Here is a 15946-nt window from a genome sequence, read left to right on the forward strand (position 1 = left end):
ATCTTCGTTCATTGGCAGGATTGGTGCCACACCGTCCTTTCATCGGCGTTTTGTGCATGTGCAGATGTGCAGATGTTGTTGCTAGGCTGGATACGAGTTGCTTGCTGATGGGATGGACGCCCTATTGGCGAATGGCGCAGTCACTACCGCAGTCGCTGTCGATCTCCCAGCCCCCACCATCTTCCATCCAGCTTAGCGGGCTAGCTGGGCTCTAGCTTCCCCAGATTTCATCAAAAATGCAACCCCACCACACCAACCTCGAAAATGCGCCCACCTCACGACACTTACGCAGATTCACGTCATTCCCCCTCGCGTTCCTCGTCCATTACCACCTAGGTAAACCAGAAAGAACCTAGTCGTCCCGGCGGGAAACCGAGACAGAAACGATAGTTGCCTCCTGAACCAGTCTCGCAGCCCTCTTACTTAATACCGGCCATAATCCCTTTAGGCTCTCTCTGTCTGCTGTTGCGACCTTCCCCTCTCGAAGAGGGATCCGCGTTCATTGTTGCATCGCCGACACACCCGGAGTAAGGGATTACTTGACCTCGCTCATCAATACCCGTATCTAACGCTCAGGTGACAACTCATGCCACATGCTTCGTGACACGATGCCCAGCAGGTAACAGCGACCAATGTCAAGCCCAGCCAGGCGCACTCTTAGGAGGGGGGTCGGAAGCCGAGTTGCCGAACACGGCGTGCTTACTGCTCCATGCTGTGCACCGGCTGCCGAGGAGCAAATCCGGACTGCGTCTTGACTGTTGGCGGTCAGCGTACGCCAAACTACAAGTTTTGCATCTTTATCTGACATCACAGGCTTATGTTGCCTGCTTGAAGCATGGTCATCTACAACAGCAACAGCAGCTATTGTTGACTACCGCAACACCACGGTCCCCGTCTTGTCCTTGGTCCTGCTCATTTTCGGTCAGCGATGTCACGATACATGTTGCCACCCCACACCTACCAATTGAAGAAACTGCTGGATGTCAGCACTTCTGCATCTCTATCCGGAGACACACAGCATGTCACTAGCGAAATGCCAGTGAAGACAAGTTGGGGGGATATCAGATGATGGCCAGTGACTTTCTCACCGCCGGGACATTCTTCCAATTTGCATAATTGTTTTTTCCCCGAACGTCTAAGACAAGCAGAGCTACCAGCACGTGGAACAGGGGTCCTCTGTGTCCCATCGTATCTTTGTTCTGGTAGAGCTTCTGCTGCGCTGCTACGTCGATTGCTTTGACAACACAAGTATGTCTTGCTTTTGAACTCAATCCAGCATGTTTTGGGTATGACCACCTCGGTGTGACAGCAGCCCACATCCTGGTCATCGTTCTAGACACAATGCTTGAATCAGTCAGAGCAAACCCTCCTGTCTGCGGTCGCAACGGCGTCAATGGCACGAGATCTTTGTTGTAGCGACTCGGCTTCTTACGTGCGAATGCGCAAGTGTAAGCATCGGCTGCACCAATGCAATGCACGGTAATCTGGAAGAGTCTTGGCCTCCAAACAATCCTTCTCAGCCTTGATTGGGCTCTCGGACGATGGCCTAGATCAACTACGTACTTCGGTGAACGCACGCCGAACGCGTGCAAACTTGAGGTCGTGAAGCGCCCTGAATGATATTGGCAGCACTAGTATCTATGCTGCATACCGATATACCCTTTAACTTCACTAAGAGATCAAACTAGCATGTGTGGCGGGTGAAGGCCATTGGTGAGGCTTCTGTCATTGATCTAACTCCACGTTTGGCGGATAGCTGATGGACATCGGCGGAATCAGCGACCGACTTCAGGGCTTTCAAACAAAATCAAACATAACTAACTGCGACAAGAGCAAAGCAGAGAGCACGAAACATCAACAAGCTCAGAAAGAAAAAAGAATGGCCAAAAAATAACTCGACGCGAGCAGGATTTGAACCTGCGCTCCCGAAGGAAATAGATACCTAGAATCGGAGATCCATTTCTAGTCTATCGCATTAGACCACTCTGCCATCGCGCCCATTCGTAGGATCCTGATGATCCTTGTTTGATGCAGGTTTGCGTCTTACGGGGCTCTATGATGTGTTGACAGCCTGTGAACGGGTCACGTTGCAGACGACTGAAGGTGGTGTGCGGTGGAGTCTCAGGTGGATCGACTTGTCTGCCAGGCTAGCTCACAAGCTGCACCTCAACAGGACCTTCCACGAGGTGGCACCATTCTTGCAGTCAAGTCTCGAGTCTCTTATTACCGACAGGCCGTGTTCGGAGCGGTCCTTTCGCGGCCAACTTCCTTTTCAAATGTAACGACGTTATGCATGAGGTGTTCGTTGGGTTCCGTGTGGCTCTGCCTCTTCGGAGACAGCAGAACCCGGCCAAGTCAATCAATCCATTGACTCGGATCGATGAGCGACTGCTCGTATTTGGGCCGTGCCTATGGACACTAATATGTAATAAAGGACTTTCAGCTCTTTAGCGCTTCTTCTTGGCCATCCAAAGAGCACGCCGCAAGATCCGGGAAATGTGCCGGGGAATGGAACCGTGCCATACAACTAAGGTCACTAATTCTGCCGGCTCGTCGTTTGTCAATCACTTCCGCAAATGCGCATACCAGCGAGTCAGCTGGGGAGGGAGGCTGTGTTCATTCCTGCATGCCTAGATGCGTTGCTGAAGCCAAGTGAGGCACAGGCTGACAACTTTCGGCGCAGCCCGTCCCAACAGGCTGACAGAGCTGGTTTGCTGAGAGTGCTGGGTAAGTGAGAGGTCCTATTGACGAAGGAAACAACTGCTAAGGGGATCGGTATCAGGCAAGCTGCTCGTTATTCCATCTGGTTTCAACGTCGTTCTTACCGTGCCCCTTTCATTTTATAAAGCGCCTGCTTCTTTCTACCTGGTCTAGTCCGCTGCTAGCCAGACTACCGCTGCGTGTGCGGCACAGGCTATCTCGCTACTCGCCCTTTGTCTTACAGGTCAGATTGGCCAAGGCTGCCTGGAATGGAGTAGGCAGGACTGCTTACTATTGTTACTCAATTGGCTAATCAGACACTACATACCACTGGGTCCCCCATAGCCGCTCCATATTTGCGACGAGGTGGCATTGATTCATGCCCCCCAATTCGTGGCCAGAATCAGTTGATCATCGATATTTGGGTCGATTTGGACCTTCTTAGCCGGACAAGACCTGACGCTTGCCCACTTCAGGGCTGAGCTGTTCGCTTCGTTGGGCGCTAGACTTAGAAGCTTCCCCTGCATTTACTGCATTCATCCTCGATTCGCCGTCATCGCCCAGGACTTTGAGCGCTGCCGGCTGCTTGGCAAGCAGTCTGACTGAGTTGCACAGGGAGGCAAAGTGAACTGCCAGAAATAGCTACCCACGTCAGACATGGATGGTGGTTGGGGTCTGATACGTTGTAGCCTAGGTAGATTCCATATAAGAATTCCGGCCCCGTCAGCAGGTACGTTCGGTTTTGTTTTGGTTCCTCGTCCCTCAACCACCTCGTACATACGTCTCCCGCAACAAACCGACGATTTGCTGAGCTTCCATTCGCTACTTGAACATCCACCATCCAAAGAAAAACCCGCCCACCACATACAAGATGGTCAACCAAGTTCTCCTCAGCGCCGCCGTCGCTGGCCTCGCCTCCACCGTCGGTGCCACCTACAACCACGCCGCCGCCAACCAGCTGCGTGACCTGTACGAGCCCGCCCAGGTTGTGGCCCGCCAGCAGTCCAGCGGCGGCGACGCCGCCTGCACCCAGTCGGCGGCCAAGCTCATCGCGGGCTTCCCGACCCCGACCGGCGCGCTCGTGAGCTACTACGCGACGGCCAGCATGGCGCCCGAGCTCACCGGCACCGCGATCCCGACCAACCTGGGCCAGGCCTGCGCCGCCGTGGCGACCGTGTCGGTCCCGCAGTCGCTGTCGGCGCCGCTGTCCCAGTACGAGGCCTCCCTGCTGGGCTGGTACGGCAGCCACACCAAGGACATCGAGCAGCTCATCTCGGCCTGCTCCGCCGAGCCCATGGTCGCCACCGCCGAGTCCCTCCTGAACCAGATCACCAAGGAGCCCGCCTGCATGTCTCTGCTCGGCAGCAACACCGCCGCCCTGCCTACGCCCTCCCCTACCGGTGCCAACGGCGGCCAGCAGCAGTCTGCCTCCCCCTCGCCTTCCAAGGCCGCTGCCCCTAAGCCTACCGCCATGGCTGCCGGTGTTGTGGCCGCTGCCGGTTTCATCGGCGCTGTTGCCATGCTGTAAGGTGTGGTACGTGGTCACGGTTACTAGATGGATTAATGAATTGATGGATGGAATGTACTGTATGGATGTGTAGTATATAGTCCCGACACGACTGCCATCACAATATAATATTATACACAAATCACTTTGCATCATCAGTGCTCATCGCTTTGGGGACCGGTTCTTCACAGTGAAGTGCCTTTTCGTCGTGACTTGCCAATGCCCAACATTACCTACATACTCAACGCGTCGAATACGATCTTACATTACGCCTGATGCGTGTCGAACAATCTGACCCTGAAAACGCCCCCATGTTTTCGAAAAGACATGGCACTGCATTGCGCTGTTCTGCGCTTGACTAGGATGAAATCCTTCGACGGTACCCAACCCCTGCATTTGGCAGCCACTATCCTACATCGCCGCGCGCCAACTCGTGCTTTCGTTGGCAATTTACTCAAGGCTGACGGTCCAATCTCGCGTGAGACATGAGCTGACAGGGTTTATTTTTCTTGCTTATGCCACACCGCCAGGCACCAGGCAGCCTGGCAGCCAAGCTAGGTTCTTTTGGCAACAACGTTACTCCCTGGCTCCTTACTCTTGTATTTCTTGGTGGTCAATAAGGAAAGACTGGAAGGTAAGGTGGTGCCCTCATTGGCTCCTCTCCTCCCAACAATCGGATCACATCTGTCAGGCCCACGGTGGAAGTGACAACCGGTGTTGGCCGCTTCTTCACTCGATGACCATCGACTCGCAATTCAGTCATCTCTTGATGGAAGAACGTGGGCATGAAGCCAGCCGCAATTGCTCTGATACCTTGATTAACCACCTATCAATTTGACCATCTCTGTCATGGTATTTGAGATCCCGCTAGATTCCACATGAGTTCCTTCCCTTTCAGAAGCAGTAGTAATGCCTATTCCGATCTCGTAGCATATGCATAAGAGGCAAGTGCGTGCCATATTGAATAATTATGCACTTCTTCTCCAGTCGAACGCCGGTTCTCGAGTTTCAGCGTCAGCTTCTCTTGCGTATAGCCCGATAAACCCATCCGGGGCGACGCATCCCCAGCTGCCCGCTCTTCCTATTGAGTCAGCCGCCGTCGCCGCCGCCAGATCTCCTCGTCGCCGAACACGGCGAGACGACGCTACTGCTCGGCGCGATCCACCAGGACCTGGGGAACTCCATCCCCCACTTGCCCACCAAGCGCTCCAGCTCCTCGCGCCTCCCAGGCACCACGTTCACGAAGATACGTCCCCGTCCCCGGCTGCCATCACCAGTGTCCCCGTCGACCTCGGCAGCGCCCCCGTTCATGCACGGCTCCGAATGCACCGCGCCTCGCTCGGGCCCGATCCGGAAGAACGCGCACTGCCCCGGCCCCGCCTGCACGACGCCCAGGTCTCGCAGCGACCCGTCCAGGTCGAGGCGCACGGCGTCGGCCGCCGTCGCGCACCCGACGCAGCGGATCGAGTGGCAGGCGTGGTCGTTCGCGCGCCGGGACGCCTCCTTGGCCAGACGCTGGCACTCGCGGGCGTGGGGTTGGTGGGGCGCGGGGACGAAGAGGGTCGAGGGGCCCAGGAGCGTGGTGCAGACTTTCCAGTCCGTCTCCAGATCCAGCTGCTGCTGCTGCTGCTGCCCGTCATGACCGACTGCTTCCTCCCCTTTGGGCTTGGAGAACGACCACCAAGATTTTGGTTGCGGCGGCGTCGACGAAGACAACTCACTAGTGCGACTGAAGAACATGTCGTCGGTGTGCCACCGCGGCCGGTCATACTCGGCAGTGGGCGTCGTGGCCCGGATGGTCAGCCAGTAGTGATCCAATCCCCTTTCGGCGATGAAGCCGTTAACAAAGGCCAAGAATGGCAGGAGACGGCCGAGGACCGAGCCCGTCAATGCTGCGGCGCTCCATTCGCCGAGGCTTGGGGGCAGCTGTGTCCCGTCGGGCTCCAGGAGAGGGCCGCAGTAGCTCCAGAAGGCATCACGCCTTACCCGCAGAAGGTCTTCATTCTTCTCTTCTTCACCTTCTCTGCTGTGGGTTTCTGTCGCTGAAGATAGCCCCTTGTTGTGATATGTGATGAAAGCGAAGTCGTCGTCCTCTATTGAAGAGGTGCGGAGGCCCATGTTCAATGACGTCGATGTCAACAAGATGATGAACACATGGTTGTTTGCGTCTTGTTGTGCAGTAGAAGATGCGGGGAGAGAGGTTAATTAACTAATATACTGAGGTGCATTTACATAGATGCCGATTTGGGGGCCAGGCAAGTAATTAAGTCCTGTAGTAAATGGGTGCCTACATTAGGTAGAACTCTAGGCCTAATCCGATTGTTAGGGGGCAGTTGGTTGGTTGGTGATATGGAGGACCGCTGTTGTGGTGGGGACCTCGTCACGCCTTGGCGGCTTACTGTACTGTGTCCAACGGTCCAACGCTCAACCTTCAACGCTCAACGGCATTTTCTGCATCGGCGGTTCCATTGGATATGCAGGCAAGCAGGTAACGGTCAAGTTGACCCTTGCACATACCTGATGTAGGTTTGCTATTGGTCTTTGCAATATCGAGTTCATTTACGTTCATGTGCGTCTGTCTCACTTGTGCCTGCCTCGTACCACTGTCACGATGCTACAACCAGACAATGCAGGTATTTCAGGTACTTTATGTCTTATTTATGACTTTAAGACTACCTGCCAATTTGTTGATTGATTGTCCCAAATCCACCTGGGCCAAGCCTGGCTCCAGTCTCCAACAACGCTGGGTATCTCATGCATGTCCAAATCTTCAATAACGCCAGCTCCCAAATCTCGACAACGAGATAACCAAATGAGCATCATAGCCCAATCCCCCTCCCCCAAAGACCATTCCAGTGAGCCATCCACGTTGCCACAAGCCTGTGGCCCAATTCCCAAAACCAACTGTGTTTGAATCCTCCCTCCGCCTCAAAAAAACCTCCCTTCTAAAATGGAGAGGAAAAAAGAGGACGGAGTTTTTACATCATTAAAGCACGAGCCCGAGACCTGGCCTCCCTGGCCGCCTTACGTTCCTTAAGTGCTTGCATCTTTGCGGACCTCTGGCTCTTGATAGAAGCCCGAACCTCCTCGGTAGTGTTGTCGTTGTTGTCGTCCGATGACAAGACCCGGGGTATGACGGGCTGTCTTGGTCGGGTAAGAGCATGTTCCTGGTTTGATTGGCTCTTAGAAGAAGACGGAGGAGGTGGAGATGATGATGGAGAAAATTCATCACCACTCCCCTCCTCCTCCTCGTATTGTTGTGCGAGCTCCCTTCGTCTTTGTGATTCGGCCTTCATGTTGGCTAGGATGACCTTCTTTTGGTCATTTATCTGCTGTTGATGAGCAGTAATAGGCGTGAAAATCTTCAACTTTGTGAAAAGCTTCTTGTCGGTCTCAGTGGGGGTTTTATTCGGAGAAGAAGATGCTGATGATGACGGTCCAGAACTGGTTGAATTTCCATCAACAGGTATGAAAAGATTCTCCACCTTCCTCCGAGTGGTGACTTTCTTCGGAGAAGAAGGAGAAGAAGGAGAAGAAGAAGACGATGATGATGATGACGGCCTAGAAGTGGTAGAAGCCCCAAGGAACAAAGAAGACCTGAAGGAAGGAGAGGGGCCCTTGGGTGAGACAGTATTGCCGAACCTGGTTTGGTATCCCAGCTTGAAGTTCCGCTGACGTTGTTGCTCTTCCTTGTTGATGAATTGAAGCTTCTTGCTGTTGAAAGAGATACCCATTTTGAAGAGTGGTGTTGAGTAGTTACAAGAGTCGGATAGCTGAAGTCGAGTAACGGGTGCTGGATCAAAGTACCGTAAACTTGAGTTGGTGTTGTGTAGTTGGTAGATTCAACAAGCGTGATGGAACAAGAGCTGAGTGATGATGGGTAAAGAAGAGCTTTTGATGTGTAGAAGAGGAGAGAAGAATGTGTGAGGATTGTATGTTTCCAATGTTAGAATCGAAATGGAAAAAGAATTGGTGGTGTTGAAGTATTTATATGGCCCGAAGACTGAGTTTGTGGATGGACGACAGCTGTTGGTACTGTTTTTCCCGTTGAAGGTTTCTCGATTCTTGGGTAAAGGGGTGATTCGCAATAGGACATTTTCGGGCCATATAAAGTTCTGAATACCATGGAATCGATAACTGCTCGTTCAAGGTACGGTGTGAACGGTTCTTCGTAGGCTGCTGTTGCTGATATTATTATGTTGTTTACTGGACGTGATTATTGGCCCTACGTTCATACCCGAGTTAAATAGCGTGGAAGATATTACAGAGCTGTAAATATAATGTGATGGAACTATTATAATAACTAATGACATTACAGAGCTGTAAGTACAATGTGATGGAACTGTTACAATAACTAATAAGAACAGCAGCCCAATCTCCCGATACATATTTTAATGCGTCAAGGGTAATGTAATAAATGACTATACGGTTCGTATAACCGTCGGGCCCATGGGCTCCAGGCCTCAAAATACAGCCAGGTTACTCACTCATGGTCGTAATAAGGTCTTTGTTACTCCGGTAAAACAAGTTTATACGTAAAAGGTTGTCTGGCCGAGAAGAAAATTTTCTCCTCATGACTCCTTTCTTCTACTACAATTCTCTGTTTGGGTTTTATTTCGATCATTTGGTGGTAGCCCGAAAGGCTATGAAGCCTCACGAAACAGGGGGTTGGGGGTTGAGGCAGCAGTTCTATGACGAGTTAGTTTATCAGGGTATTCCAACAGGGACAGTGCACATTTAGATACAATTCCACTTATGAGGAGCTGTGTAGTAATTATCACTGCTCAGCCGCGAGTTATGGTTGGGAAGTTGGGATTTCAATATATGTGTTTTGGCCCGACGGGTGGAATCACTTTCTGCCAAACATTCATACACACCTGTCTAGCTGGCGAGTAATCCACCACAAACAAGATGAACTGTACTCATACAACTAGAGTAGGCGCCATACCTCGTATGAAAAACCAGCATGGTCACCATGGACCATCAGAGTTCGAAGAACAAAGATAGTTAACCCAACAAATCTCTTCATGACTTAACATCGGGCCTCATATTTTTCACTATCCCACCCCCATACTCTAGGTAGATGAAGAAAAACTTGATAGTAATTACAAAACTCTATAATAGGGACAATCCTGAATGCCGGTACCTATTCGAGGGCACCAGATGTGCCAAAAGACGACTGCCTTGGTACGCAATCTCTGGAGCATATACACCGTCTCTGCATGCGTGTGTATTTCTAACCACGTGGCCATCCTAGTTCACTTGAAATAGAATAACCTTCAACGCATTTGCAAATCGATTGCCGAGATCCAAAAACGAAACTACCAGCCACAAGAGGTGGTGGCACAGGGCCCAGAGGAATGGTAGATCCCAACACCTTCATGTGCGACCTCGTTGTGGCGAGTCCGCATCCGCCATCAGAAGACGGAGCTTTTGCTTCGAGGGTGACGTCCCTTCACGAACTTCGTCTTCCGGACGTCCTTCTCATTGACTTCGGCTTCCCGTAGTAGTGGGGTCGTATTGTTGTGGTAGCCGGACTGTCTTTCTACAACGGCGGTAGTGATAGGTGCCGCTCTGTCAGCGAGACTTCGAGCCTCCTCTCGCCTCCGGATCAAATCGTGCACAGGGAAGGGAGTAGGGATCAGCTGGATGAGCTCTGTGACGAGGTCCAGGAGTGCCTCGTTGCTATCCCGTAATCCCTGCAGTGTGACCGCGTCGTTGGTGTTTTTGTTGTTGCTGATCGTAGAGGGTGATGGCGCAGTTGGACAAGCACTCTTGGGATGCCCATCGTCGCTGTTGTGGTGGCAGTAGTTGCGGTGGTGAGCTTCCGAGATGGAGGGAAGTGACGGGGAACGGAGCCGACTCCTGCGGCAACTGCTGGGTGCGGACCCCCTCGCGGATTGACGGAGCTGTTGTGGTTGCGGCGGTTGAGAGGAGATGCGTGGGTTGTTGCATGCTTCTCTGTTGATGTTCTTCTTGGGGGAAAGCTTCCAATCGGGAACGTCCTTCTCGGCTCTTCGAGCCTTGGAGTTAGCAAAGGGTCTCGAAGTGATCGCCACGTGCCGTTTCTCCATTTTGCTGCGGATTATAGCCTAGTACTGGGAACAATGCGCGAAGGATGTCAGTTGAAAAGATCGTTAATAAATGAACGTAGGGGGAAACGGGTCTGTCAGAGTGACACAATGAGCTGTTTCTCAAAAAATGACCTCCATAGAAGCGAAAGAAGATCGAGGAGGGAACATCGAGTTTATGAAAAAGAAAAGGTGGGAAATGGCCGAAAAAGCAGATTGCAGCCAAGATCCGGATCGCTTGGCTTGTTTGACGTCAGGTGCTTTTTGCATGTGTCGTCGCGTGATATCATCGCGTGTTTCAAGGTACGAATCAGTATTAAATGAACGGCGGCATTCATTAATTAGAACGGACATGCACATAATTATCTCAACGCCAAGAAATATCCCAACAACCAGAACTTCTTGTTTGGTGTCATCATCTACCCGACGGCTATTATTACACAGAAGGCTGGCCCGGTGGTCTTTGCAGACCAATGTGTCAAACCCCAACTAGACATTTAGAACAGCCAAGTCCTTGGTCGCGCCTTATCAAGTATCAAGTAAACACCAACTCGTGCCCAGGAGTTTTGCGCTATAAATAGGCAGAGCAGCATCTCCCGCCATGCCACAGAGATCAACCTGGTTGTCTCTCTCCACCAATGAATCATACGGCAGGTATCGACACGGCTGCGCCTTGAATCAGATCTACTCAAGTCCGCCCGTAGCGCGAGGAGGGGAGCACGATGTATGAGGAACAGTAGCCAGCAAGGAAGGGACATTCTCAAGCTCTTCTTCATCGTTATCGTGCTTGACGTCCTTCTCATGTTCCTCCTCTTTGACGAAGACAACAGTAGTGACAGCGTCCTCGTGCTTGATTTCCTCCTTCACCTCGCATTCCTCCTCTTTGAAGGAGACAACAGTAGAAGCAGTGTCCTCGTCGTCTCCACTTGCCGACAGAGTGTTGGCTGGGGTCACGGCGCCGGTGGCCAAGAGGGCAGTGTTGGTGAGCTGGGCGACACGACATCGTGAAGCCTCGAGCTCGAGCATGAGCTTGGCGACGCGGTCAGCCTGCTGCGACATGTGGCTCCACTTGCCGAGTACCTCGGTGAGCTGCGACTTCAGGGACTCGTTCTCGATCTGGAGGGCGGCGCGCTCGTCCTGGAGGGCGTCCACCTGGGCCTCGGCGGCGGCGGCGGCGAGGGCATGCTCATGCTCGCGGTCGCGGGCCTTGATCGTACGCTCGTAGTGGTCCTTCATGCATCGGTACTTGTCCTGCAGGTATTGGTTTGACTTCTGAAGGTCGGCCATGTCGAGTCGGTGAGTGCGCAAGTCGTTGTTGAGGTTGTCGATACTTTCGATGAGTTGGTGATGGTATCCCGTGGATACATGCATTGGCATTTGGTTATGGGGGTCAAAGTTCATATATCTAACCTGGCGGTGCGAGTAACTGTTGTCTACCTGGCAACGTTCGATGTAGCGGTCGAGAAGGTGGTTCACCACCTCCTTGAGGACAGGCGGCTTAGTGTGGGCGAGAATGCAGCCGGCATGAAGGGCTTTGTTCTCCAAGGCATCCTGACGTGAGCGCAGCAAGTCGATCAAGTTGCGTTTTGCTTGGCCTGTTAGTCGAAAATCGAACAATGAGTTCATTGCCAGTAGGTAGTGGTTTGACTTACCATCGGTATCGAAGACCCTGCATTCCTCTATGTCCTCCAGGACAACGGCATTGGCAGCGACCTGTTCCTGAATACAAAAAGACATGATGAAGGGACTGCACTGACGCTTCCGCTTGTAGTGTTTCAGCAATGCAAACTGGGAGTTATGTTTTTGTTGCTGTGATGGCGCGAGTTCTTCCTTTCACGGGAAATAATTGGTAGGCGCGAAGGGTGTTGTTGATTTGGTGCAGAAAGTGGGAAAGTGGACAACTTGACAACCCAATGCTTAAAAGGCAAAATCTGTTGTTGGGGATGCAGTTGTAATCAGTAATTATATCAGATCTGGAAAGAGCAGTGTGCACTATAGGAAACACGAAGAACCCAAGAGCTGCTTGATTCTTTCAGTCCCCAATCACAAAAGGACCACCCGACCACTACAGGTAACAGTACATCATTATAGGTGACCACTTCAAAGTCTGATGTCATCCATGTGCGGATACCTGCTGAGTTGCCTACCGTAATCTTGACAGCTGTGCATATCGTATTGACGTACTTCGGTCATAGACTCCTTTAGTTCTTTGAATTCCTCACCCTCCCAAGCCATCATCCCCCTAAGAAGCTACTGGCGATTGATTGTACTGCAACACGAACATGAATAGAGACGCATCAGCTAAACGGAAAGAAGCGATGGTAACTCTGGACCATTGGACGTGGCCCAGAACCCCTTTAATGACGCCCCATGTGAGCGTCTAACACCTCGAGCTCCTTTCTGGCCCTTCTCGAAGGGCTCGAACAGGTCGTCGATAAAACCCCGATATATAAACGGTTGCCATTGGTCACAGTCTCTCTGGTCTACCAACGCTAGATGAGCCGGTCTTTATGCAATTAAGATTGGATCAAGATAATAAACTGTCTGGCTATATAGTTGTTTCAAAGTAAGTCACTCAACTAGTATCTTTTAGCACATCAAAACGATGCTCTTAACCAAAGGACACTGTTGTCCAACATGATAGACACCAAAAAGGGGGTTTGGCCCTAGTTGTACCACACGAGAAGGCCCTTGGCATAGAGTCCGGATACGATGCCAGTCTTCCTTTTCAAGTCGTGGACGGCGGTGGAACTCGTCGGGAAATCCATTCCGACGTAGAGATGCTTCACGCCTTCGGCCTGCGACCACTGCGCGACCCACGACCCTGCCTTCCACTTCTCGCAGGACTCCCGGACCACAGGCTCGGCCTTGGCGCGCTCCTCGGGCGAGTTGCAAACGTACCGAGTCGCCGTGAATTTGGCCAGGCTGGGTGCGTGGGGGTGTCCGGCAATGATGAGGGTGCCGTCGGACGCCTTGGAGAGGTTGTCCGGGAGGAAGGGCAACTGGATGCTAGAGCTGAAACTCAAAGTGGGGTGGCGTTGAGCCGAGCCGGTCGGAGGCGTGACGCTGTACAGCCCAATCGAGGCGCGGTTGGTAGAAGCCACTGCCAAAGTCGTCTCGTTGACGAACTCGACGCCGTTGGGGAAGGCACAGCGCGCAACCACTTCCGCGTCAACAGGGCTTGCCGGGTCCTTGAGAAGCGGCGTCATGTCGACATGAACAAGCGTGCCCGTGGGGATTCCCGAATACGTCTCCAGCATGCTCAGCGTCCGGTGCTCCGCGGCCAGGAAGTAGTGGTCATTACTGACATAGAACTCATGGCTGTTGACCGGGTGGATGGCATTGGGGCCGTGGATCAGCGGGTGCTGGATGGAGTGGACGTGTCGGAGGGTATAAGATTCGAGCCCGAGATGAAAAACCTCTACTCTCGGGCCATCACGGCGGTGGTTCGCAACAAAGAGTGACGAGGAGTCTTCATCAAATGCGATGCCCAAAGTATGAAAATCATCGCCGGGGGCATACCCCTCTATCTGTAGCCGGGTCAAGGACTTGTCGTCATCCGGCTCCTTGTAGTCATAGACGTAGAGTTCGGCGCCGGGTGCAGGCCCCGGCACGAAGATACCCTATGGAAGTTTAGCAAACGTGACTCGAGCAGCAAACCTCTCCCCTTTTCTCTACCATAGGCAGGAATGCTGCAAGATAGGTTGGGCTGCTTACCATGACGGTGTTCCATCGTTCGCGGCCGGCGTCACAGCCGACGATGGCAACACCTTTGCTCTCGATGAGGATGACATCCTCACAGCTGCGGATCTTGTCACTAAACTTGATCTCATAAGGTCCGATGTTATCGATCTCGACCAGACGATCGGGATGGTTGTAATAGAACGTCTGGATGAGAGGAATGCGCGAGTACACGGCAACAGCCAAGAGGGCTGCAGCTACCGTCAGAATCTGCACACACAGTCAGCAGACGACCCACGTTATACTCGAGGGCTTCATGTAAGGGGTATCGCACCAACGTGGATCGCGAAGACATGTTGAGTTTTCGGTCCCGTTGATAGGATATTGTGAGGAAGAAATGGTGAGTGGATGAGATCAGAGAAGGAGGTCTCACAGGTAGATCGGAGGATTTGCTGACCCCCAATTCCGAGTCACAACCCCCCCCCACTAATTGTTACCTTAGCCCCTGTAGTCAGCTCTGTCTAGTGCTGCATCCACCGGAAAGCCCGGATAGCATGCCGTATATGAAGAAAAAGCAATTGTACTTGGCGTCGAGGACTGCTTGGTGGCATTGATTGTCGAGGAAATATCACCAAGGAGAAATATAGGAACCCGGGGGTTGCATTGCACCGTACTGGCTGACTTGCTGCGGGCGTCGTAGGCACCCCTGATTACTGTTTGGGGGCCCTGAAGCCACCACCGCTAGTGTCAAAAGCCATCGGCCTCTCTTTCCTCATTCGCACTTCCGGTTATCAAAACTCTTCTACATTCATTCAGCTAACCAACGGCACAGATATTCCCGGCTCCTGCGCAGAGTATCCTTCTTCGGCGATGGGGCGCCGTGTCAGCATTAGGCCGGACCCGTCTCAAGACAGATATGTATGCCGCAGTGGAGACTCAACCCGCACCGTCCAGCTTGAGCGAAAACAAAACACCCTTCTTTAGGCACACCAATGGTCACCCACCCTATTATAGCGCCGGCGCTTGCACATCAATCATTGCCCATTCGTGTGGGTCAGTTGGGTTCTCAAGCAACGACCCATATATACCAGTTCTATCAAATAGGCCCCGAAAATGTTCCGGAAGACAAAACATCGTATTTGAGTTGTTCCCCCGTACTCACCCTGGATGCGATGTTGACCTATCCGACGATATCGAGTGATCTGCGCACGAGTCGCTACACATTTGATCAATCAGCAGCGGTGAGCAGAATATACTCGGCTTCGGATATGGTCGAACTTAACAGAGGCGTTCGTTCCCTCCTGTTGTGCTAGCACGACTGAGGAACACTCTACACATCCCTCTGGCTTGGCTATCTCTCAGAAGAGGTCTAAAATAAAGCACTTCCAACTGGAGACGGGTTTCTAGCATCCTCGTTAGCTGGGATAACATCGATACACACCGTCGCCTCAAGGTCGACCTCCACACCAGCCGCCATGGCACATCTTTCCTGAACCGCGACCGCTGCCAGGCTATCTATTCTACAAACTGAATTATATCATACAAACCAAACTGAAGTTCTTGTTAGGACATCCGGAGATTGAAATTAATATTAGCTCGACCTGCCTCGCCGCCGCCGAGCTGGACCTTGACTGGGATATCTAGCTAGTAGATAAGATGGCTGATGGCCGTGGTGAGGGCGTCCACGACAATCATGAATCTGGACGACTACGGAGTGAAGGGTAATAACGAATGTCATTTCGACCAACTCGAATCGTTCATTCCTAGAACAGGCTACCTGGGCCCAGATCCCGGAGCAGAACTGCATCTTCCACTCCATTAAGGATTGAGAGGACTGTTAAGGGCTTAGGTCCCTCGATATACTAATATCAATCTTAAGAGGATATGAGGAAATATATATTAATTAGAGCTAAAATTAGAATTAAGCTATTCCAAGCTACTTGTTCTGGCAAAGATCCGACGCTGCTTACTGAGGCTCGGGCGTTTC

General features: G+C 52.2%; 6 protein-coding genes across 6 annotated transcripts; 1 reads left to right on the forward strand and 5 right to left on the reverse strand.

The window, feature by feature from the left end:
• Positions 1 to 3571: 3571 nt before the first annotated feature.
• On the forward strand, positions 3572 to 4228 carry PG998_012707 (uncharacterized protein; the record flags this gene model as incomplete). Its single annotated transcript, XM_066879523.1, has 1 exon — positions 3572 to 4228. One exon carries the CDS (start codon positions 3572 to 3574, stop codon positions 4226 to 4228), a length of 657 nt encoding a protein of 218 aa, XP_066725907.1.
• Positions 4229 to 5296: 1068 nt separating this feature from the next.
• On the reverse strand, positions 5297 to 6325 carry PG998_012708 (uncharacterized protein; the record flags this gene model as incomplete). The annotated part of the gene is made up of 1 exon (XM_066879524.1): positions 5297 to 6325. The coding sequence occupies one exon, from the start codon at positions 6323 to 6325 to the stop codon at positions 5297 to 5299; it is 1029 nt and encodes a 342-aa protein (XP_066725908.1).
• An 860-nt stretch (positions 6326 to 7185) lies between these two features.
• On the reverse strand, positions 7186 to 7941 carry PG998_012709 (uncharacterized protein; the record flags this gene model as incomplete). Its single annotated transcript, XM_066879525.1, has 1 exon — positions 7186 to 7941. The coding sequence occupies one exon, from the start codon at positions 7939 to 7941 to the stop codon at positions 7186 to 7188; it is 756 nt and encodes a 251-aa protein (XP_066725909.1).
• A 1683-nt stretch (positions 7942 to 9624) lies between these two features.
• Positions 9625 to 10281, reverse strand: PG998_012710 (uncharacterized protein; the record flags this gene model as incomplete). Its single annotated transcript, XM_066879526.1, has 1 exon — positions 9625 to 10281. One exon carries the CDS (start codon positions 10279 to 10281, stop codon positions 9625 to 9627), a length of 657 nt encoding a protein of 218 aa, XP_066725910.1.
• A 681-nt stretch (positions 10282 to 10962) lies between these two features.
• On the reverse strand, positions 10963 to 12015 carry PG998_012711 (uncharacterized protein; the record flags this gene model as incomplete). Its single annotated transcript, XM_066879527.1, has 2 exons — positions 10963 to 11873; positions 11931 to 12015. The coding sequence occupies 2 exons, from the start codon at positions 12013 to 12015 to the stop codon at positions 10963 to 10965; spliced, it is 996 nt and encodes a 331-aa protein (XP_066725911.1).
• A 929-nt stretch (positions 12016 to 12944) lies between these two features.
• PG998_012712 (uncharacterized protein) lies at positions 12945 to 14314 on the reverse strand (the record flags this gene model as incomplete). The annotated part of the gene is made up of 3 exons (XM_066879528.1): positions 12945 to 13901; positions 13996 to 14229; positions 14294 to 14314. 3 exons carry the CDS (start codon positions 14312 to 14314, stop codon positions 12945 to 12947), a joined length of 1212 nt encoding a protein of 403 aa, XP_066725912.1.
• Positions 14315 to 15946: the final 1632 nt, after the last annotated feature.

Source organism: Apiospora kogelbergensis (genome assembly GCF_038363985.1).
Source record: "Apiospora kogelbergensis strain CBS 113332 chromosome Unknown utg000008l_segment0_segment0, whole genome shotgun sequence".
NCBI classification, from domain to species: Eukaryota; Fungi; Ascomycota; class Sordariomycetes; order Amphisphaeriales; family Apiosporaceae; genus Apiospora; species Apiospora kogelbergensis.